Source organism: Mustela putorius, unplaced genomic scaffold (assembly GCF_011764305.1).
Source record: "Mustela putorius furo isolate JIRA1106 unplaced genomic scaffold, ASM1176430v1.1 tig00003858_pilon_pilon_pilon, whole genome shotgun sequence".
Classification (NCBI taxonomy): domain Eukaryota; kingdom Metazoa; phylum Chordata; class Mammalia; order Carnivora; family Mustelidae; genus Mustela; species Mustela putorius.
Genome location: NW_025422010.1, coordinates 3,677,399 through 3,701,819, shown reverse-complemented (window position 1 = coordinate 3,701,819; position 24,421 = coordinate 3,677,399). Strand labels below are relative to the sequence as shown.

The following is a 24,421-nucleotide window of genomic DNA, read 5'->3' as shown; positions in this document are numbered from 1 at the left end:
ACCCAAAATCCTCCCTTTTCTGTAGTTTTAGTGAGGTTTTGAGTTGCATCAAAATAAGACGTGCAGGTTCAGTTCCTTATGCCAAACTGGAGGTTCCTATCTCATTTAAATTTATTTTTAAATGAAATTATTGTAGGGAACATATTTATTTAGACTGTGGCTTAGGCTAATTTAAGTCAAAGCTGTGTTTCCTGCTCCGGGCCAGTGTAGTGATTTGCTTTCCTTCTGGTCTGTCTTCACTTCCTGGCCCTTCTCCTGGTGGCAGGCTCACGGGCTTCCTTGGCACTGGGGGAAAGCAGAAGCTTCGGGCTAGGCCTCAACCATGGCAATGCTTGGACCTAGCTGGTGTTTAGAGAGGGCAGAACGGTTCTCTTTTGTGCTGGCCTGAGCTCTGCTTTACCAGATATGGCGTGTTCCTAGGCTGTGCCACAAGTGCTGAGAGCTTACTCAGAAACATACAGGGCCATTGCACAGGCATGGGGTGCGGGGGTGAGTGGTGGGTGCTGCCATGAGCACCTGATTGGGAAGCAAGGACCTTGTCTCTCAGGACATCAGGGGTGGGCTTGAGTTGCGGAGGGCCTGGGGTATCAGGGCACGTTCTCCTTATCTCTTTGGTAGATGTTTGGTTAAAAATGTGGCAGGAATCTTTTTGAACTTGGCAAGGTCTTTTTTCCTCTCTAGTATCTACTTTTGATAGTGTGCTCAGGAAAGCCTTCCTCAGCCTGGTATTATATAACTCTTTTCCTGTTTTTGTCTGGTACTTTTATGATTGGGGCTTTTATACACCCTGGGCGAAGTGTCACCTAGGCTCCGAGGTCCTGTCCCAGGTGGGTGAACAGACTCTTTGCACACCCAGGTGCCACTTCATCTGGAAGTTTCTCTTGTAGGGTGGGGTGAGGCAGAGCTGGCAAAACTCCTGCCCCATGAGAGGTCAGCTGGTAGATGAATGTGTGATTCTCAAAAGAGGAGAGGCTCCCTCAGGGCAAAACAAAAACCTCACACAGATGAGTGGTCATCCTATCCACCTAAGGCAGGAGGGTGAGTCTGTGACGCAGAGAGGAAAGAACCTTCCTGGTTTAGACTGCAGCAGGAGACCAACCAGATGGCCTTGCTCTCCTGTGAATGCAAGCACATGTTCAGCAATGGAAAAGGAGGTTGAACCTGGAGAAGGGGCGGTGTTGAGAAGAGTGCAGTCGGGAGAGGTGGGAAGGCCCCTGGGTGTGAACCCCGGCCCTTTGGAGTGGAGCACAAAGGGAGGTGGAGCGCAAAGGGAGGGTAGGGCAGCTGGAGGGCAGGGAAGGCCGCTGGATACTTCCCATCAGCATACTTGTGCACAGGCCCTTTCTGAGAAGTGTTTTGGCGGCTGGGCACCTTGAAGGCATGCTTCCACGTGGCTCAGCTTCAGGGGGACAGCAGCTCTGCCTGAGGGAGCCGCCTGCACTTGCTGCTGTCATCTGCTAGGAAGGGGGCGACACCAGCGTCATTGAATGTTGGAGGTATTTTGGGATGCAGTCTTACTGCGCAGTTAGGCAGACTGTGCTCTGATTTCTGTAACGCACCCTACTGCTTCCTGTGTGCCAAGTGCCTGACGTCGTTAACTACTATAATCCTCAGACCAACCCTACTTATCAGAGTCACCAGCTTGGGGGTGGAGTGGTGAGGGGCAGGCTGGAGCATTAGTGGACTTGGAGCTTACACCCATGCATGCCTTCCTGGAACACACAGTTTGCTAGTTCTTTGGCTTTATGCTGCCCAGATTCAGATTACAAAGACTGGGAACCAACTCCAGGTGTTGAATTGAGGTTCCCAATCAGGGGATAGGGTAGAGGTGAGGCAGGAGAGCAGGCCAGATACTGGACAGGAGTGCTGCAGCCTGGACCCAGGCTAGGCTTGGCCTCACACCCTGGCCTCTCCTGTGCATCTCCCTTCATCCTGGCCACAGCCCTTCCAGAGAGCTCCTTTATGAGGAACATGTGTGGGGGGGGGTGGAGCGCCTCTCCCAAGACCCAGAGCTGGCGAGTGGCCAGGTTGGAATTTGAGCCTTGGTCTGTGTGAGGTCTGTGTGATTCTGGAGCCCAGGCCCTTCTTCCTCTGTCTGCTTCCTGCAGATCCAGTGCCCAGCACTTGGCCCACCCCAGCACATACCTTTCCCATCACCCTGGCCTCTGCTGCCTGGACGGACTCATTTGAGTCCCGGTTTCCCCTCTACCTGTCACGCTGATTCTTGGTTCTGCACATCAAAATGCATGGCATTACCACCCCTTGTGTTAAATATAACCAGTTATTTGTCGGGTGCTGATTACTGCTGTTGCATACCAGTCCCTGCTCTCAAGATGTTCGTGGGATGGCAGGGCCGACCGACACTGAGCCAGCAATTCCTGCAGGAGGTGCCGCAGGTGTGGCCAGGGTGACCACAAGGTTACTGTGAGGCAGAAAGTTGGGTTCCTGGGTAGGAGCACGATTAGAGGGCCTAACAGGCTGGTGCAGTGATTGGGCATCAGCATGCTTAGCAGCAGGACCCTGGAAGGGGGAGGGAGTGGGCTTCATGACTGTCTGCATTGCTAGTAAGGAGCAAGGCCCTTTAGGCAGGCAGGGACATAGCCTGGGCCACTTCCCACTCTCACTGTCCTGTGGCTTAGGGCACTGGCGGAGGTGGTGGAGGTGGAGACAGAGGCCCATGAGGAAGGACCACCACAGGTACAGTGAGAGATGGGGTGAGGGTTTAAACTTCAAGGAACAGAAGTCAGAATTGGGAAGTGAAGAGGGGCTTCCCAGGTTTCCAGTGTGGGCAGTTTGTGGACCTCCTCCGACAGGGCCTGTGGGATGGGTCAGGTCCTCCCTCCGAGACTCAGGTCTAAACCAGATACCAGTTGAACCCCGACCAGGCAGACCGGTGTAGCCGTGGTGACCAGGAAGAAGCTGGAGCTGGGGAGTTGGGGAGCCCGGCTTGAAGCAAGGGGCCACGTACTTTGAGCCAGTGTCAGTCCTTCATCCATCTTAGCAGAGGGTCGGGCACGTCCAGGCAGAGGCCAGCAGACAGGCCCTCTGTTATGGTGCTGGCGCCTTCCTGGCAGCCTCAGGTTTGGGGACAATGGACTTGGTATTGGTAGGATGTGTCAGGATAGCCCCAGTTAGGGTCCACCCTTGTGAGCTGACCCTGGTTTTGCTCCCTGATCTCCCCTGACTTGGCAGGCCCTTGTATTCCTGGCACTGATCTCAGGCTTGCTTGTGTGGGCAGAGCTCACTAGGACTTGCTGGTTCTTCTAAGCTGTTTCTCTGAGGCTGTGACCACCACTCTGTCTTTAGGGCTGTCTTTTCGTGTGCTAGTTTGCATTTGTTTAGTGTCGGTTGCTGGAAGGGGTTTGTTTTTTGAGGCTGAGGAATGGCCATCAAGATCCAGCTCTTCCTGTAGGCATCCTGGGGACAAAGCAGAGCAGGGAGAGCGGCTGGTCCTGCATCCGTCTGGGGCCTGCCCTAAATGTGGGGCTGGGACCCACGACAGGCTCATGCAGTAGGCATGTTGGTCCTTGGTGTGGAAGGAGGGAGGGACACCACCCCTAAGCACTGATGCAGGAAGCTCTTCTGTGTGCATTTAGAACCACATAATGAATGGGAGCCTCTGACAAGATGCTGAGTTAGCTGAAAAGGAAAAGGACAGGGCCTCCTTGGGGGAAGATGTGGGAATGGTCACAGGGAGCAGAGCTGTCTGGTTTCATTTTTGCCTCATCTTCTGTTTCGTGGAGCATTACCTGTAGACTAGAAACAGGAGCAAAAACATTCTGTAAAATATGGTTTGCAGAACTAAAAACTGTACTCAGAGTGCCTGTTCATTCTTCAGCAAACAAACATGCAGGGCCTCTTTGGTCAGGTATTGTGTGCAGCAGTAGAAGGGACACGTGTGGGAAATGAGCACAGTGCTGTCTCGCAAAGTCCTGGTGCCTGGCCTAAGAGCAGCCTTCCTCCTTGGCCCCATAGCTGTGTAGCCCCTTCGAAGACATTTAACCCAGGTCTGTTTCCACTTGCTCAAGTGTGTATTCTGCCTCGTCAGGATCGGCCCTCTTCTGGCCTCCTGTCCTGACAATGTTCCTCAGGCTCTTTCAGTCATGTAATAACCAGTGCCCCTGCTCTCTGTGGACCTGGATGGGAAAGGGCTCCTTCTCCAGCACACCCCCTGGCATCTGTGCCTTAGGGCCTCAAAGCTCTTAAGCTGGTGTTTGTTTCTTGTCTTTGGGGACTGTGCCAGGTGTCTTTACTGCAGTCAGGGTTCACAGAGTTTGTGTGGGGCTTGTGAGTCTAAGGACTCCATAAAAGTGCCCAGCCGGGAGCCTGCCTAAGCCATGGGGGATTGCTCGTCTTGGGCACAGAGCCCGTCTGCATAACTGAGTACTGTCTCAGAGCCCTCAGCCCCGTTCTCTCCCTTTTTGTGTTCACACCTGGGTCCTGGCTCCACCTTCTACCCATGGCCTCTCCACTTGTCCTCAGCCAGCCTTCAGCATGTCCTACGGGCTAGCAGGTGCCCTCTTGGCTGTGTCTGCTGCTTTCTCCTCCATTGGTCTGTAGCTCTGTGGCCCTCAGCCCTGGCAAGCCTCTGGGGCAGGGTTTGCCTCCCACTGCTCTGGGAAGGTGGGGAAGGGAACAGGTATGGCCCTGGGAGACACAGGTGAGGCGCCATTCTGAAAGCGGGTTTGCTCTATCACTTCTCTTGTTGGAGATGCTCCGTGACTTAGAGCCTGACCAAGTGATGACTCTCGATCTCTGTATGTGGACGCTTGCCTTAACGCTGGCTAGGTCCTCTGAGCCTGGCTGCCTCGCATCCCCACGGGTTGGATTCCACATTGTCCTCCTGCATTGTTCCTTTTGCTCTGCTCTTGTGGCCCTGATCACATTGCCCCTCGTGTGTGTGTCTGCTGCATCTTGGCTGCCTCGCCAACAGGAACTTGCTGCTGCTTTGCCTCTCTGCAGCTTGAGGAAGCAGACGGGGTAGAGACTATGCACTCATGTGTTTAATGAGTTATCCAGCAGTGTGGTGGGGCAGGGTCTTTTTATGTTTCTTTACATATTAATACAGATTTGTCCAAGTGATCCTTTCTTTAAGGATCACAAACAACCATGCAAGCATCCCCATGTGCACACTGATGAGTATCCTGGGTTTGGTGGGTTGGTTGGTTTGCTTGTTGGTTTGTTAGAATAGTCCGAAGGCTGTCTAGCGCCAGCTGGACTGGGCTTGTCTGATCCTCTTGGGGTGAGGCAACAGAGCCCTGACATGCTCGTTGGTTCATTCGTTCGTCAGCATGCCCAGCTCTACAAAGAAGGGAGGCTGCAGATGGGCCAGGCCCTGAGACCCAAGCCTGACATGCCCCTTCCTTTCTAACAGATGCACACATGTTCTTATCTTTGTGTGTGTTCGGCAGGGTGTGTGCTGCCATTCCCAGGGAGCTCAAGCTCAGCTGCTGTGCGTGGCTGCATCCTAGCAGAGCATCAGCTACAGACAGCGTGATAGCCTTCTGTCTCTGACTGGACAGGTTTTGGCAAATGTGTGTTTTTTAGGTTTTTAAGATTTTATTTATTTATTTATTTATTTAGAACATGAGTGGGAGAGGAGCGGAGGGAGAGGGAGAGCATCTCAAGCATACTCTGCACAGAGGGTGGAGCCGGACCTCAAAACCCTGAGGCCATGACCCAAGCCAAAATCAAGGGTCAGGCTGTAACTGACTGAGTCACCCACGTGCCTGTTGGCGATGTGTTTTTAAGTCCTTTCCAGATTTGTGAGGTTTATCTCCTTGGTCCCACTTGGAGAACCTGCACGTCCCACATACGGACCTTTACTATGGGGCGCCTGGGGGACTCAGTTGGTTAAGCATCTGTGTTTGGCTCAGGACATGATCCTGGGATCCAGTCCTGAAATGGGTCTCCCTGCTTAGCAGGGAGCCTGCTTCTCCCTCTGCCTTCCACTCCCCCTGCTTGTGTGCACATTCTCTCTCCCCCACCTCGTGACAAATAAATAAGTAAAATCTTTGGGGGAAAAAAAAGGACCTTTGGCTTGGGAGGGGACTATGAGTTGACATTGCATGGCCCCTACTTTTACAGAGGAGGAGACTGGAGCTGGTGTCCCACTGTTCTTAATGCCAGCCTTGGGTGGTAGTGGGGACACCCAAGCCACTCAGAGGGTAGGAAATAGAAGGTGCTGGCTGCTCAGCTATCTGTGTACACCTGATTTTGTTCTGGTTATGAGCAACTCCTAGGGCCTAGCTCCTCTCATCCTTCCTGCCGGGGTAACTGCTTTGCTTTGTGGTGTCTGCCTTTCTTGTTTCTTCCTTCTCATAGCTCTTCCCCCTTACCTTGCTCAGCCCACCTTTTATTGCTCTGCTGAGCAATAAATGCTCCATTATATGCCTCTCCTGGACCTTAGCAAGGCTGCTATGCTGGGGGACAGCGTCTCTTCCCCCCAGGGGCAGCTGCTGAGCAGGGCCTGTTGGCCAGGAACCCTATAGGAGCAGACTAACAGGTATGTGTGAACATCTCTTTTTATTCTGTATTACAGTGAGGATGCCATGAGAAAAGCTGGTGTGGCCCACAGTAAATCCAGCAAGGATATGGAGAGCCATGTGTTCCTGAAGGCCAAGACCCGGGTAAGGCCCTGGTGGGTGGAGCCCCGGGTAGAAAGCTCAGGGGCTCAGGAAGGGGAGGGTGCAAGGCAGGCTCTGGAAGCTCTCTCCCTACAGAGTGAGGGAGGGATGGCCACTCACTGACTGACCTTGGCACTGTGGGCTTTATTGCAGCATGCTGTGGGTTTTCCCATGGGTCCATGGTGTAGTTATAGGGAGGGTACTCTGGGGGACATGCAGGATGCAGGCCCAGCCTTGACCACAACACTGTTGCCAACACCCTCCATTCATGGTCAGCTCCCAGGAATCTTGTAGGATGCTCATGGAGGTCCCAGCTGCTCCTCTGAATAAGAGTGCTCCCCGCGGGATCCTCACTAAAGGCCCACAGGGCCCTGACACGTGCGCCCAAAGGTGTTCCTGTCGTGTTTTGTTAAGTGCTAAAGGCGATGCTTGTGGGTGTTGAGGCCTTGAGCCTAGGAGTGTCACAGGTGGAGTAATGGGGAAGGATTTCCGCCTTGTGAGCTCTCATCCTGAGCCGGGTGCCATGGGCTTCACATGAGCACCTCCTTTCATTGGAGTGTTCTCCCCAGGGCAGAGCTGTTTTAGTAGAAGTGGAGCAGAATGGGCACAAGGAAGCCAGCGGCTTGTGTAGAGTAACCCAGCCTGTGCAAGGGGGTGTGTGGCTGATGCCCGGGACTTTTCCTCTTCACGGCACCCGTCCTGCCTCCCTCACACATCCTGACAGTGCAGGCTCTGGCTGCACTGGGTCTGCCCTAAGCCACGGCACCCGTCCTGCCTCCCTCACACATCCTGACAGTGCAGGCTCTGGCTGCACTGGGTCTTCCCTAAGCACTATGTGCCTGAGTGTGGTGTTGGGAGTTCTAGGACATCCTTGCGTGTCAGGAATTCAAAGCAGATCCTATTTATGGCCCTTGAGGGGATACTGGTTTGGATAAACCAACTGTCAAGACATAGAGGTCAATACAGGAAATTAGGGCATGGTCTGAGTGTTTAGAGGAGGTGGACATTTTTCAAAATGGAAATAACAGAGTCACCAAATTGCTGGAGAAAGCAGTTTCCAGAAGAGAAACCGCCTGCATGATCTGGTCTTAGAGGTTAGAGCACACAAGTGTGTGTTTGTGACCACATGGAAGTATAAGAAAGAGCTCTGAGCACTGAGGCGTGGGGGGGTCTGCACTCTGGGTATATATGATAAACATCTTCCTTTGTTTTAATAACTTTATTGAGACCTATTTCATATACTGCACAAACCGCCCACTCCCCATTTTCCCGTCCGTAGGCCACCGCTTCCTGATTTCTGTTGCTATGGATTTGCCTTTTCTGAACTTTTCATATAAATGCAGCCATACAGAAAATGTTGTGACTGGCTTCTTTCACTTGGGATAGTATTTTCAAGTTTCATCCATGGACCGTTTTGTTGCATATAGTTTATTCCATTTTATTGTTGAATAATATTCTGTTGTACGGATAGACTGTCTTACTTATCTGTTCATCAGTTGATGGTCATTTGGGTTGCTTCCGCTTTTTGGCTGTTATCAGTAATGCTGCTGTGAGGGTGCCTGGGTGGCTCTGGGTTAAATGTTTGCCTTCAGCTCAGGTCATGATCCCAGGGTCCTTGGATGGGATCTAGTCCCATGTTGGGCTCCCTGCTCAGCAAGGAGTCTGGTTCTCCTTCTCCCTCTGCCCCTCCCCCTGCTCATACACACACACACTCTCTCTCTCAAATAAGTAAGTAAATAAATAAATAAAAACAATGCTGCTGTGAACATTTGTGTGCAAGGGGCACCTGGCTGGCTCAATCATAGCAGCATGTGACTCTTGATCTCAGGGTTGTGAGTTTGAGCGCCACGCTGGGCATAGAGATTACGTAAAATTTTTTTTTTTTAAAAAAGCAAAACAAAACCAACAACATGTGTAGAAGCTTTCCTCTGGCCCTAACATTTTCATTTCTCTTGGGTAGATACCTAGGAGTGGAGTTGTTGAATCCTATGGTAACAGAACACTGCCATACTGTTTTGAAAGCAGCTGTATCATTTTACGTTCCCGCAAACAGGATATGAGATTCCAGTTTCTCCATGTCCTTACCAATATTTGTATTGTTTGTCTTTTTTATTTTAGCCATCAAAGTGAGTGTGAAGTAGTATTTCACAAAAATTATGGTTTTGCTTTGCATTTCCCTGGCGACTAATGATATTGAGTGTCTCCATGTACTTGCTGGTCACTTATATATTTTCTTTGGAGAAATGTTTATTCAGATCCTTTGCCCATTTTAAAATTGAGCCTTTTTTTTTTTTTTTTTAATTGACCAGAAGGGTTTTTAACGCGTTTTGGATATAAGTCTCCTATTAGGTAATGAATTTGCAAATATGTGTGTGTGGGGGGGGGGGATGGGATGCTATGACTGGTTTTGTTTGTATTTGCTTAGAATTAAAAGGACTTTGATGAGGGCTTATTTCAACTTTTGAAATGCAAAACTTGTTGGTTCTGCATGTTATCTATTGTTTGACAAGGAACTACCCTAAAACTTAATGACATGAAGCAATAAATTATTTCTCCTGATTCTGTGGGTCAGCAGCTGGGGCAATGGGAGTCACCTGGCTGACCCTTCTGCTGGTCTCGGTGCGAGCTCCCATGCAGCTATATTCAGCAGGCGGCCTGGCTGACCTGGAAGGTCCGTAAAGGCTTCCCTCCTGTATCTGCACATCAGTTTTCCCGGCGGTGGCCTCCATGTGGTGTCTCCAGCAGTAAAGTGTGCACTTCCTTATTACTATCTGGCAGCTGGCTTCTGAAGAGGAGGGAGCAGAAAGCTACCAGTCCTCAGAAGTCCTAGACCATAACTCTGATACAGCAGGTCCTAAGGGCAGTGGGAATTGCCACCTTTTTTTTTTTTTTTTTTTTTAAGGTTTTATTTTTAAGGGGGCGCCTGGGTGGCTCAGTGGGTTAAGCCTCTGCCTTCGGCTCAGGTCATGATCCCAGGGGCCTGGGATTGAGTCCCGCATAGGGCTCTCTGCTCAGCAGGGAGCCTGCTTCTCCTCATCTCTCTCTCTGTCTGTCTCTCTGCCTATTTGTGATCTCTCTTTCTGTCAAATAAATAAATAAAATCTTTAAAAAAAAAAAAGATTTTATTTTTAAGCAATCTCTACATCCAGTGCGGGACTGGATGTAGAGATCCTGCCGTACTGCCCTGAGATCAAGAGTCACACATGCCCCCAACTAAGCCAGGTGCCCTTCACCTCTTTCTTTTGATGTGAGCTGTGGGGTGTTTATACAGAGAGGCCAGTGATTATTGGTGGCCCTCTTGAAGATTGGCTATCATAGACCCTGTCCTATCATCTGGGGTGCCTTCCATCCCAAAGAGAACATCGAGCAGCACAACAGCTCCCTAACCATCTCAGCCTTTGCCTTGCTGTAGCCCACACTCTGAACCTTAATGATGGCAGTCCCATTTCCTTTGATCAAGCTGGTTCTAAATCCCTAACTCCAAAGAGAGGCCCCAACTATTTGGAAGAGAAGTATTTTTAACAGGTGTTGGAAATTTCCTGTCTTTTTTTTTTTTTAAACAGAGACAGACCTACTGCTTGGGCACTAGCACTGTCTGATTGTCTGCTGCCTAGCTTTTTACCGCTGCTTAGGCTCCTCATAGAGCTGGGTGCCAGTCAGTGCAGTGAGGCCCTTCTGTGAGGACTGGTCGGACGGCAGCCCAGGCACTCTTGTTGGCCTGCCCTTCCCATCTGAGACTCATCAGAACAACTGTGAAAGAATTGAAGAGGTGGGACCGTTGAGCAGGGAGAAGGACAGGGAAGAGTAATTTCTCTGTTTCTGGATTCTGGGAGGGGCTGGGAAGTGTAAGAGGCCGCAGGGAAGGGGCTGACCTTCCTGGGGAATCCTGGCAAGCTGGCAGGTCCAGAGGTGTCCACCCTGAAGGAAACTGGGGTGCTAATGGATACCTCAGGCTGCCTAGTGTATACCCCAAGGCCCTGTTCGGTATGCTTCATGTGTGAGCTCATGTGATCCCACATCAGCTCTGTGAAGCAAATATGGTACCACTGTCCCCAATTTCAGAGAAGGAGGCTCTGGCGTACAGAGACTAGTTAACTTAACCAGGAGGTCACAGATCTGGGTGGAGCTAGAGCCGGGAATGGAACCCAGATGGTCTGGTGTCACCACACTCAACCACTTCTTTTACTCCCTCTCATCTCTCAAAGCAAAAGATACCCAAACAGCCACTTTAATTCCTTAACACCTTTAATTCCTACAGATTGGACTACTCCCTGCCTAAGGGAGGCTGATGGAAGCAAAAATAATTGTGCCTGGGAATGGTGGGTTGTTGTGAGAGTGACAGCTCCACAAAAACTTGAACCAGCCTCTGAAGGTTCGGGAAGATGTGGCATCCCCTAGATGAGAGCACAGTCAGAGGTCCCGGAAGCTCTGTGGCGGTGCCCACAATGGTAGTGTGTAGTGATGCTTACTAAAGCTGGGTGCATTTCTGAACATTTGCTCATTACTTGATTGTTTTTACCTTAAGCCTGTAAGTTAAACACTCATCTGCTCTTTTGCATTTAATATAGTGTTATGCCAGAGTAAACCATTACTGGTTTGCAGTGTGGAAAGGACCGGTATAGAACTAAACCGCGCGACTTGGGAAACCAGAGTGAAACATGGGAACCAGGGAGGTGAGCATCGGATGTAGGAAGCCACCTTAGGATCTATCAAATTGGAGGGCCTGAGCTGAATATCAGCCCCTGGAATAAATAAGGACAAGCACAGGGTGGGAAATAGGATCAGGCACAGCCGTGCGTCCGGCAAGGGAAGAAGAGGATGTATATCTGATGAAAGGAGGTGTTTTCCTTCCTTCATCCTTTTTAAGGGACCTCACAAGTCTGGAGTCTGGCTTTGACTGAATTTGAACATACCTTCTAGTATCCCTGTTTAATCAAGAGCAGCTATTGGACCACCCAAGAATTCAGGCATTAGAAGCCCTGCATCTTAGAGCTGAGAAAAGCACAACTGTGTGCACTAAAAAATGTGAACACATGAAAAGACTGGCATTTTCTTTCCTTTTTTCTTTTAAAGTACGCCTGAGCTTACGACCCTGAGGTCAAGAGTCACTCCACCAACTGAGGTAGCCAGTGCCTCAGGACTACCATTTTCTTAACAGTTGCTAAGATCTGCTAGGAAAGCCTGGCTTGGTGTAGCTGGTTCATGAGGAAGGTCCAGTAGGCATTGCTCCTTCCCTCCGTTCTGTCTAAATGTGTGACAGTCAGGACTCCTGCATCATCCTTAGTAAACATACTCTTTCTGCAGTTCACTGTCTGTTGACAGTCTGTTGCTTGGTTTTCACCAGCTGTGTTTGCTGAAGCATGTATTGAGGCTGAGAGAAGTACACACTTTGACTAGCCCTTGTGACATTTTCTCCTGTTTACTGGTGAAGAAACAGACGTAGGGCATGTCACTGGTAGCATGGGGAGCTAGCTAGCTTGTTTACTTGCTTTTTTTTCCCTGTTATTTTTATTTTTATTTATTTTTTGTTTTGGGTTTTTGTTGTTCCTTTTTTTTTTCTCTTTTCAATTTTAAGTAGCCTGCATGCCCAGTGTGTGGCTTGAACTCATGATCCTGAGATCAGGAGTCACATGTTCTACCGACAGCCAGACAGTTGCCCCTCTGTCTTATTTTTATAAATGTAAGCTGGGTAAGGAGACCACAGGCATTTGTTTTATTACTCATTTTTTGTATGTCTAAAATACTTCAGAATATATAAGAATAAAATGTTAAAATATATGACTTCCAATCCAATACTTAATGAAGGCCTTTGGTTGCCAAAAACACCGGCTTTGGAGTACCTGCTCTAGGATTTGATACATTTTTCAACATGTGAGGAAAACTTTCAAACAGACTTTGTAGAAACTAACAAACTGATCCTAAGGAAATTCAAGGGATCCAGAATACTCAAAACAATCTTAGAAAAGAAAATAGTCTGAAGACTCCTACTTGTGAATTTTTAAATGTCCTGCAAAGCTACAGTAATCAAAACCATGTCAAACTAGCATAAGGATGTACATACAAATCAGTGGAGTAGAATTGAGAATCTACAAATAAATCTTTGTGTCTATGGTTAATAGATTTTTTTAACATGAGTGCTGAAAGAGTTCAGTGGGGAAAAACAGTCTTTACAACAAATGGTGCTGGGAAAACTGGATTACCATATATAAAATACTGAGGTTGGATCCCATCTTCACACCATATACAAAAATTAACTCAGAATGGATGGAAGGCCTAAGCTGAAGAGGTAAAACTATAAAGCTCTTAGAAAAAGTTGTAGGCATAAATCTTTGGTGACCTTGGATTGGGCAACAGTTTCTGACATACGACACCAAAAGAACAAACAGCAAAAGAAAACCTAGGTTAGTTTGACCCATCAAAATTAAAAACTTAAAAAAAATTAAAGACTATTGTGCATCAAAGGACATCATCAAGAGAGTGAAAAGACAAATCATGGAATGGGAAAAAATATTTGCAGATCATTTATCTGTTAAGGAACTGGTATCAGCATATATAAAGAAGTTCTCCAACTCAACAATAACAACAAAAAGTGTAATTCAAAAAATAGCATGAAGGACTCTATCAGATATATCTTCAAAGAAGACATACAAATGGCCAAGAAGTACATGAAAAGCTGCTCAGCATCACCAGTCATTAGGGAAATGCCAATCAAAACCACAGTGAGACACCACTTCATACTCATGATGCCTGAAGACCTTGGAACCTCCTATGTTGCTGCAAGGAATGTAAAATGGTATAGACGCTGTGGAAAACTGTGATGATTCCTCAAAAAATTGAACAGCTACCAGAAGTCCACATAAACTGGCCCACAGATACTTATAGCATCATTCATAATAGTCAAAAAGTGGAAATAACCCAAATGTTTATGAGCTGATGAATGGATAAACAGAAGGAGGTATATCCAGACGATGGAATGTATGGCCATATAATGAGTAAAATGATTTGGCCATATAAAGGAGTAAAATACTAATACATGCTATAACATGGATGAATCTTGAAAACATCATACTGAGTGTAATAAAATAGTCATAATGGTCCATATTATGCAACATGATTGCATTTGTGTCAAATGCCCAGAATAGGCAAATCTTTAGGGACAGTGTATTAGTTTCCTATAGCTGCTATAACTAATTACCAGACTTTGGAGACTCTAGTGTCTGGACTCATGGCTTTGGCCTCTGGGCCTGAAGCTCTGCCCTTGTAGTCATCTTTCCTTTTCTTGAGGAGTAATGCATGTTTGCAGAGTCATTTTATCAGCCTTTTTCCTGCCTATAGCATTTTGGGAATCTGACACTGACACCCTTCTTTGATTTTAACCAGTCTCTCTCCTTTTCAGGCCAATCTGTCAGTGTTTCTGCTGGTGTAATACTCACAAGCCTTTGTGGGTCTCCCATGCATGTGATGGGATCCATGCCATTAGACAAGGGGTTTCTCCACCGATCTTTTCTGTGTGATTTCATCCCTGCCTTTGGCTTCTGTGAGATGATTCCCAATTGAGGGGTTTGTGAATTCTGTGTCTACTCTTTTTGGCACTAATAAAATTTATGTCCGGCCACACCTTGGCCTTTTCTCCAGGAGCACATCTTTTTTTTTTTTTTTTTTTTTTTTTAAAGATTTTATTTATTTATTTGACAGAGAGAGATCACAAATAGGCAGAGAGGCAGGCAGAGAGAGAGGAGGAAGCAGGCTCCCTGCTGAGCAGAGAGCCTGATGCGGGACTTGATCCCAGGACCCTGAGATCATGACCTGAGCCGAAGGCAGCGGCTTAACCCACTGAGCCACTCAGGCGCCCCAGGAGCACATCTTCATAACAGTGAATCTCCTCAGTTTAGCTTGATTTTTTGCCCCCCCAATTAAGATAGCCTAGGAGTTTTCCAAACCCATCAAGTCCAGGTTCCTTTTTGCTTACTAGTTCTTCTCTCAGTCTCTCTGTCTGGTCTCACATTTTACTCTGAGCATCAAGAAGCTAGGCCATACCTACAACATTTTTCGTGCAAGTCTACTCCCCCAGCTCTCCAGATTCATTGCTTTCAAGGTCAGTTTTTGCCTTCCACACAACTAGGATACAATTCAGCCAAACTTCTGCCACTAGATAATGAAGCTTCTCTGTGCTTCAGTTTCCAATGACATGTTCCTCATTTCCTCTGAGCCCTCCCCAGAAACACCTGTAACATCTTTCCACCAGCGTTCTGGTTTTGATGATACACATGTGTTCTCAAAGATGATGTGGGGCTTTCTCTGCCAGGTTCCTCAGTTCCCTGTGAATCCCAGGTAGCAGAGTCTTTGGCATGCATGTTTCTACCAACAGTGCCCCCTGTTGCCTGACTTCCTCTTTTCTACCCCTTAATTCTTGAGAACTAGGTGTTAGATGGGAAGAGCCCAGGGTTGCCGTGGTGTCATGAACAAGAATATGTCTGAGGTGGGGCTCTGTGTTCATAGTTTGCCGCAACACCACAGTTTGCCGGGAGTTCAGAGTGACAGCCTGACTCTTCTCCTAAAAAGTTCCCCCATACACTTGTCATCTGATGGTACCACCATTTAATTGGGTGTCGCAAAGTGGTCATTTTTCTGAGTAATTTTCTGGGTTTCCTTACACTTTTATTAGAAGGAATTTTTCTGCAAAGAAGGGTTTTCTTTCATCAACCAAGACTCCTTGGTTGCTTGAAACAGCCTCTTCTGGATGACCAGGAATGCTTTCCCTGTCCATTGTCCCTTTGGTGCCCAAGGACTTGCTACCCTTGGTTACCCCCAGGGGTGATCAGAAGAGCTTGGGTTCTGTTCTGTGAGTATTATGAGCCTGGGGGCTTTCCATCATGTGTGTTTCAGTCCATTGCATTGGTTCATTTCGATGCTTCTATGGTCCTTTCCTCACCCAGGGGCAGCCCCCAAGCACCCCCTGTCCCCCTTAGGGCCCCTTATCATGACTCCTTTCGTCTTTTGCAGCTTACTTGCGTCTTGGTCCCGGAATGGGCCGTTCTCTATGGAGCCCTGGTTCCTTTATGAGGGTGAAATGGTATTTTGAGCATGCGGTGTGGGCACTGGTGCTAATGGCTTCTGCACCTAATTGTGAACAGAGCTAAGAAGTAATACGTTTTGGTGGCAACAAGCAACAACTTCAAAAACCCCATAATTTCACACTGATATTTCCTGTTCCAATTTAACTTTATAGGGTTTTACTTTCGTTTTAAATGTGTATCTTTTCTCTTAATGTGAATATCTTTGCTTCTAATATCATTAGCATAATTACTTGCTCTACTCTAAAATACTTTTGGGGAACGCCTGGCTGACCTCAGTCAGAGGAGCATGCAGCTCTTGATCTCGGGGTTGTGAGTTCGAGCCCCACAATGGTTGTAGAGATTACTAAAAACAGTAGATAAACTTAAAAACATAAAATACTTTTGAAATGAACGGACTAATATTACCACTAATACTGGTAACAAATAATAACAAAATGTGGAATGAAGGATTTCTTTGCAGCTCTGTTAGTCAGTAAAGTGTATCCCTTCCACTAAGAACATCCAGTTTGTTTTGTTTGCTTTTCTATTTTTTAAAATGGTCACTGACAAGGGTTCTTTTCCCTCTGTGATTCTGATACCAACTTGATAGTTAGCTCATACATTTCAGTTTATTTTGAATTTTTAGGAATTTTTTTTCTTTTGATTTAGTTCTGTGTTGTTTGATTAAAAAAATGTACATGCTTCCAATGTGAAAACCATATAACAAAGTGTGAAATCTCATTTTCAGCCCCATCCCTGATACCTCTGGGGGTAACTTTATCTCCGATTTTCCCTTCCAACTTTGTTTTGCAGATACAAGCGCATATATATATTCAGATTCCCCATGTCTTAGACAAAAGGTAGTGTACAGCGTGTAGTGTGTGGTGCCTAGAATTTTCTATGGATCCTGTGTGTGTGTGCCTGCTCCTGCTCCTCTCCACATCCATGTGGAGAGGCATCCTTCACTCTTGTTGTTGGGCCTTCATGCTAGTCTTGCACAGGTTAGGCAAGAGTTTAAACTATAAAGCTTTTCCCCACATGTTTCTGTCTTCTCATTTGCATCTGCCTCAGTAGGTGGTTGGAAGAATTGAATGCATTGATACATGTAAAGGTTTAGAGCTGTGCCCAGCACCGTGTCAAGTGCCAGAGTGTTGACTGTTACTACCTTGATCTGGTGACACCCATCCTCGTGTTGTAGCTGTGACACAGATTTTTGATGTTGAGTGGGGGAGATGGTCAAGACTGACTGAAGGTAAGGGATGGGGCAGTCCCAGAGAGGTGGGTTGCCTTGGAGCAAAAGAGGGTAGCAGACCCTGGGAATTCTCACGTGGGGGCAACTCAATCAGGACTTCTCAGTTAGGGGCCAGGGAAGTCAAGCAGCCCACTCTGGGGGACATGAGAGGGGCAGTCTCGAACTCTGGGGCCTTCCGAGGAGGAACACTGGTGCAGATATGCAGCACTCAGCTCCCAATGGTTCTTGGGTGGCCTGGCCTCTGCAGGAATCTTGGAGATTCATCTAACCTGTAAGAAAACCTCTTGGAGGCCTTGGGACTAACTGCTTCCTGTGCCCATGTCTCCTGTTGCTGGTCACGTCCCTCCCTCCACCCCCCACCCCCAGACCTCATCATGCTGGCTTGTTCTGGTCCCTAGAGCTTCCACTCTCTCCATCTGGCAGCGGTTGGCCCCAGCTAGGAACAGACCATGCTGACCCTCCAGGTCTGGGCTCAGGACTAGAGTGGGGCTCTGAGCACCCCATCCTGGTTCTGTAGTAAAGGCCTTGGGGACATGTTCCAAAGCTCCATTTTTACTGTATCTTGTGTCTGCATGAAAGTATCTGGTTGCTTTTCAACCTGTTTCCTCATTTTATCTTTTGTGGAGGTATAGAAAACTCTACAAATTATTTTAAGGTATACCCAGTGTAACTGATGGCCTATGGCCTTAACAAGACAGCAGAAATTGACCTGCCAGTCACCCAATCGTCACTCCCTCGTACTTGGCCACCTCATTTCCTCAATTTCCTTCAGGCCTTCCACCTTTCTTGCTCCTTGCTCATCACACCGCTGTCCTTTAAGGACCAGCCTCAGCAGGTGACTCACAAGCTGGAACCCCAACTCCAGGGAGCTTCCTTCACCCCTAGCCCATTGTCTTTCCTATTAGAAATTGGGGGTGGGCAGTTGGATGTTGGGAGTGTTGACATACCTGCTAAGTGTCCCTTTACTCCAGCAGAGGCTCACTGTCCCTCTTCCTATACCTACCCCCTTTGCATGTGCTTAGCATCCCGGCTTTGCCTTCCCCTCCCCTCATGTTTGGGTCTGCTGATTCCCCTGGCCAAAATAGAGTGGTCGGGTGAAGTTTGGAGGTAGATGAGGAGTAATGAAGATTTACAAGGTGTGCTTATATTTTTGTATTCACCTGAGACCACTTTTCCTGAAGGAAAAGTAAACCCAGTAGGTTTACTGTCTGTGCTGGCCTGTGTCCCCGGGGTAGTAACACTGCAGGTGGCACGGTTTGGTCCTGGGTTGTGGGCGGTGTCGTCCCTCAGTCTGCTGCCGAGTAGACTCTCTCTCGGTGTTGCAGTGACTTAGGAAGGAGGGTTGTGGGAGCAGGGCAGAGAGCAAAGGCTTTGCCCGTGCAGGGATGCCTTGCTGGAAGGATGGGCTTTTCAAGCGGGGGGAAGGATGGTGCAGCTTCTCTGAAATAAGATTTTAACTCACACATGCCTTACTTCGTTGGCCACAGGACAGACTCACAGTGGTGATCTCCCCAAAACCCCTGGGAGCGGGTGTCCTTGGTTACAGAGAGGACAAGCGGTAGAAGGCAGGTCCTGTGGTGCAGTTCCAGAAACCCAGCAGCTGGAAGAAGAGGGCCCTCGCCAGTGGCTTTCACCTGCCACCCTTGGATGGCCCTGTGTCCTCTTCCTTGCCTGTGCAGTAAATTCAGATTCACGCATATCTCGGAAAAGCTCAGCCAGGGGCGCACATCCAGATTTGCATGCAGGCACGTCAGCAGTGAGAGAGCAACAGGCCAGCCGGGTATTAAAAGCGAAAGTACTTGGATACAAATAGTGCAAAGACAAAAGCGGCCCGCCCATGCCTACTGCTGATGTGCCTTGTGACCTCAGGCTGGCCCCTCATCTCCTCTGTGAAAGGAGGGCTGCCTGAGCTGGCTGGAGACCCTCTTGGTTGAACGTTTTCCCCAGGCTGGAAGGAGCAGCAATTTGATGCCTCTCGGTATCCGATACCCTTGGCTTTTTGTTGCTTTGTGCTTTTTGTTGGCCTGCTGTAGCTGAGCACTGACGGCTCTTCTCTGAGAGATGGATTCCAGAGGAGGCCGAGCCAGGCTGGCCGGCAGCCTTTCAGGAAGAACCCTGTGCTTGGGGACACTGCCGTGCATAGGAGGATGGGAAGGGGCATCGCAGGGCTTCACTTCTTCATCTGGGATTAAATTGCTTCCTGTTTTTACTTTTAGGATGAATACCTTTCTCTCGTGGCCAGGCTCATTATCCATTTTCGTGACATTCGTAAGTAAAAATTTACATTTCTGGGTCGTTTTGATGGCCAGGAGGGGCTGGCCCTTTCTTGGGACAGTGGGGGCTTTCTTGGCCACAGTGCCTGTGGCAGAATATCTGTTTAAAAAGCTCCTCCTTTCTGGGAAGTTCGACATTGCTTTGCATTTGATTCTATTTCCCATCCACTCAGAGCCTCAACCTCAAAAATGCTGATTTTGGCAAAATTGAAATGCTACCCTCCAAGTGGTCTGGACTGCTATTTTTGCTTGTCCATGAACATCTCCTTTTTTAAAATACTGTTGCTTTTGTCTCTAGGCAGTTCTTAAATAAGCCAGGTTTACCCTGGAAAAGAAACTTCCTTCCCTAGGAGTTGGTTTTATTGACCCGTGGGGGTCTGACCTGTCAGGCTGAAACTTCCTGAGTCTTGCCTCTGGCGCCTGCTGCATTCCACCCCCTCTGATTCACAGGGTCCTACTGGCATCGCTGGGGTGCTGTGAGCCCAGCCTGGCAGCAGCAGTGGCTCTTGAGAAGTACATGTCCTTGCAGACTAGGCTCAGGGGTCATGGTGGTCTTTTGTGTGTTAAAACGTAAGCATGGAGATCTCGGAGTATTCCTGGATGGGTGGTCACAGTCTCTAAGGGAAACCAGGTTGACAGGGCCCATTGAGGTTTCAGCCAACAGCGCCTCCTGCCTGCCTGCCTGCAGTTCTCTGACTGCAGGCGGTGGGTGGGGGGTGCTGTGGACACCGCCGATCTGTGGAATACGCACTTGGCATGTCCAGTGGTTTCTACCCATGCTTGTAGAGGTGGCAACAGCTTAAGTCAATAATTTCAGACAAGAGGTGACGTTGCAAACCCCAGAGTCCCTGTGTGACCCATAGGTTTTGCTTCTTCCCATACTGGTTTTTTATGAGAGTGGCCAGCCAGGTGAACTTTGCTTGATTCTACCTTCTTGGCATGTTTGGTAAGGTCCTATGGTGTTTAGAACAAATTATTAGAACTAGAAGCCTGGGAAATGAGCAGCCTGGATGAGATGCTTTGGCTGGTCCTGCCAAGGGGCTCTACTTGTTGGGGCTGGGCTGTCCTGGTCTGTTTGGGAGGCGGCTCTGGCATAGTAGCGCACAGCCCTGGGGGCCAGGAATGACCCCTGCCCACTCACCAGCTACAGCTCATCGCCAGTCTGGGGAGGAAGGCCCTGTTGCAGTGCTTGCCCCCCAGGTGTCTAGGGGCAGCTGTAGCTCCGGCTTCTGGCCAGCCTTGGACGGACTCACTTTCCTCATGGAGAAAGTAGGGATGCTGCCTCATCAGGGCAGGCTCAGAAAGGTGTTGTGGAAGTCTCGACACCATTCTGAACCCATCATGGATCCCTGTAGCTCTCGTGTTTGTTGCTCAGGGCCCCACTGAGAGCCTGCACCCAGGAAGGAGAGCCAGAGTAGGCTCACAGCAGGCTTCTGCCTGGGGGGGGGGCAGTTTTCCAGGGCTCTGGGTTGACCTTGGGTGGTTCTGTACCCTCTTCCCTCATACCCCTTTGAGTGTCAGCTCTGCCAGGAGTGGACACGCATGCGTGCACGCATACACACTCAAGATATCTTTTACCTTGTGTTTAGTTTTGGCAAATGACCTCTAGGCAAATGCCTACAAAGCTGACTTACCCAGGAAATATGTGGTTATGTAAAACTTTGTTTACTCTGTGTTTTGTTTTTGTTTTCTTAAATACAGATAACAAAAAATCTCAAGCTTCAGTCAGTGGTAAGAGTTTTTCCTGTTTGAATTAAAGTTGTATCCCAACCTTGGGCTTGGGGTGGCAAGAATGTGATTATGGATGCTGCATGTGCCTGGGTTAAGCCGTTTTTAGAGGATAAAGTGCACACAAAGAAGAGCTCTGGCTGGCGGTGAGAACTGTGAGCCACGCCCAACCCTCCAAACTTCCTCTTCCTGGCCTGCTGCAGTCAGAGAAGACCTCCCCATCCCATGTCACTCAAATACTGTTTTTGTCTGGCAAAAAGATGATTTAAAAAATTACAGTCATGGAGACGTTATCCAAAATTTTGAGCTCCCTGGAGGAGAATTATCATGGTCTGTTCACTATAATAATCTGTAGTAGTATTTTTTTAGAGAGTAGCTGTGAGATCACTTCCTCAAGTTACAAAGTTTATTTTTAAGTTAAGAATTACTTTTTTTTTTTTTTTTTTTTTTTAACTTCAAGACTATCACACGGGAACTGTGTTGATTCAGCCCTGGTCTTGCTGATTAGGCTGCCAGCAAAGGGGTTTTTTGAATCCACAATGGCCAGCTGAGCTCTGATCTGTCAGGAAGAGAGCCAGTCTGGCACACTGTTTCTCTTACCACAGGCAGCCCAGCTATAAATGCCGGGTGTCCAGGCTGGCCTCAGCCGAGCTGGCAGCCCTTGTGTGTGGACCCCCATGTCTCTGCTGGGCTCTCCCGGGCATGTGCAGGGATTGTCAGCCAGGCAGGGCTGGGTGGGATAAAGAGCACACGACCAGGAAACTGTCTGTGTTCTTGGCCTTGAAGTGTAGGTTCCTTTGGCACCTGGTTGTGCACAGGGCACTCTACACTGGCTGGGCCATACCTTTTTGTAGGAAGCATTTACCATGACTTGACATTGTTTTGTCAAGAGTCTTGGGCTCCTTGTTCCAGGTCATAGCATCGCTTGGTGAGTGGAGTCCACTGCTTCCTGGCAAGCATCACTGTGCCTCATCTCGTGGCACTCTGTGGACCCTTCCCCCATCCCTCCTGCACACCTTAGCTTGTTTCAGTGTGGTGTCCTGAGAACTCCTTAGTGGGGTCCTGCACAGACTTACCAGATGCGGGCGGCTGGAGTGCAATGAGGCTTGTAACTTCCCTGAAAGAACATCTGTCTGTGCCACTTCAGTTCTCTGGCCTACAGGGTTTTTCTTACCATGAAGAGGGACCTGCTGTCCTTTGTTGTCCCTGGGGTTACCAGCTGTGTCTTCCCCAGCAGGAGGTGTGTACAGTCAGGATGGGTGGGGGCTGTTACATGCCTTCACGGGCTTATTTGTCCCTCAGCATTAGGACCTGGCACAGGCCAGGCTACGGTTTGAGATGTGTTCCCTGCCCAGGAAGGCTCACGATCCAGGAGCAAAGACATTCATGTTGGCATTTGGGCTCCTGGGGTGTGATGGGCAACTGTGGGCCCAGAGGCTCCTGGGACAATGGCCTTTTACCGCTCGGGGCTTTGAGGGAGTCGTGCCTGGAGATGGGGGGAAATGTGTGCTCTGTGAGGCCTGATAGTCTTCGGAGCATCACGGTTCAGCAGGCACTGAACTGAGATGCTGAGTATGGCTGAGATGCTGTGCCCTTGTGTTCCCACAGACCCTATGAATGCGCTGCAGAGCCTGACTGGTGGGCCCGCTGCAGGAGCAGCTGGAATCGGCATGCCTTCGCGGGGCCCAGGACAGTCACTGGGCGGGATGGGTGGCCTTGGCACCATGGGGCAGCCAATGCCCCTCTCAGGGCAGCCACCCCCCGGCCCCTCAGGGATGGCCCCCCACGGCATGGCTGTTGTATCTACAGCAGCGCCACAGAGTGAGTACCGTGCTTTGCACAGAGCCTGCCAGTTTGTTTGCAGGTGATGTGCATTTTATTCCTTTGCTTAGGATGGTATTGAGACAAGCTTGAAGAAACTCCCAGGTAGCTCTTTTTATCTTTGCTGTGTATGGAGAGAAAAAGTTCCAAACCTTCTTCAGGCTGTCAGAGGGTTAAGTAACATTGAGGCCCTCCTCCTACCCCTGAGCAGGAGTGGAGGCCTCAGAGGAGGTTGGAGTAGTCTGGGATTCCATCCAAGGGGCTGTGTTTTGCAGCTGAAATAGTCACAGTCATGTCTCAGGCTGTTGTCACCCACAAAGCAGTGCTGTCAGCACCCCACAGTGCCCAGAAGGCCCCCATCTCAGGAGCCATTCCTCCAGTGCTGCCCTTGCCCGTTGGCCAGGCTTCCCTTCCCTGAAGGCAGTGCCATGCCCTCCTTGTGCTGCTTTGCAGGACCCAGTGCCTTGGCCCCTCCATCCAGCTACCCCAGCTGGGAGTGAGTTATGTGGCGCAGGTCTCCCTTCCCTCTTCATTCCTGGGCCTGTCTTATTGGCTCTTTGATTTTCATAAACGGCCATTCAGTGCTCGGATTGTACTTCAGTACTGCGAAGTGCTTTGGTACTTTTCTCCCCTTTGTATTTATTTTTATGTATGTATTTTTTGAAATAGTTTAAGAGTCACAGGAAGTTGCAGAACGGCATAGAGAGTGCCCATGTGCCCCTTTGCTCAACTTCCCCAACACTAACCTCTTAGTAACACATTGTCACAACTGAGAAATGAACGTTGCGATGATGCTGCCAACTCAGGTGGCCTTTTTTCAGATGTTGCTGGTTTTTACATGCTTTCTTGCGTGCGAGCTGACGTGCAAGGTCACGTGTGGCATCACCACCACAGTCAGCATGCAGAACTGTTCCATCCCTGGTAGCAAGCTGTTGTGTTCTCTCTTAATAATCCCACCCTCGGGCACCTGGGTGGCTCAGTGGGTTAAGCCACTGCCTTTGGCTCAGGTCATGATCTCAGGATCCTGGGATCGAGTCCCGCATTGGGCTCTCTGCTCAGCAGGGAGCCTGCTTCCTCCTCTCTCTCTGCCTGCCTCTCTGCCTACTTGTGATCTCTCTCTGTCAAATAAATAAATAAAATCTTAAAAAAAAATAAAATAAAATAATCCCACCCTCCCTCCAATTTCGAGCCCTGGCAACTGCTGATCTATTCCCCATCGCTCTATGTGACTTCACAAATGTTATATCAATGGAATCACACAATGTTTGCCATTTGGAGACTGACTTTTTTTCGCTCAGTGTAATGCCTTTGAGGTTCTCCAAGTTGCATCAGTAAATCATTCCCTGTTCATTGTTGAAATGTATTCCATGGTCGGGGGTATACCACAGTTTCCTTATCCATTCACCCTTGAAGGATGTTGGGTTGTTTCCAGGTTTGAGCTGTTACAAATAAAGCTGCTGTGACCATGATTCACATACAGGTTGTGACGTTTTGATGTATTTTTCTGACGCATCGGTCATAGTAACCCTCTGAAGAGGGCAGTGTCTCTGTGTCTGCTTTGCCTGCTAGAGCTTGTAGGGGAGCCCAGGCTGCCTGACCTGAACACCCCCGTTCTTTGTTGGCATTCCCGGTGGGAGTGTCACTTTGCTCTTCACAGAGGTCATG

General features: G+C 48.8%; 1 protein-coding gene across 9 annotated transcripts in view; it reads left to right on the top strand.

The window, feature by feature from the left end:
* Nucleotides 1-24,421, top strand: part of MED15 (mediator complex subunit 15) — a 67,392-nt gene that overhangs the window by 17,464 nt on the left and 25,507 nt on the right. For 5 of the 9 annotated variants that reach the window (XM_045065285.1, XM_045065286.1, XM_004742575.3 and 2 more), the window contains exons 2-5: nucleotides 6,542-6,629; nucleotides 19,151-19,202; nucleotides 20,909-20,938; nucleotides 22,544-22,756. In XM_045065285.1, the coding sequence (XP_044921220.1) occupies nucleotides 6,542-6,629; nucleotides 19,151-19,202; nucleotides 20,909-20,938; nucleotides 22,544-22,756 (383 nt within the window). Of the gene's footprint in view, nucleotides 1-6,541; nucleotides 6,630-16,753; nucleotides 16,935-18,258; nucleotides 18,913-19,150; nucleotides 19,203-20,908; nucleotides 20,939-22,543; nucleotides 22,757-24,421 lie in introns of those variants that run through there. The other 4 variants (XM_013051327.2, XM_013051326.2, XM_045065289.1 and 1 more) reach the window with 4 other exon arrangements.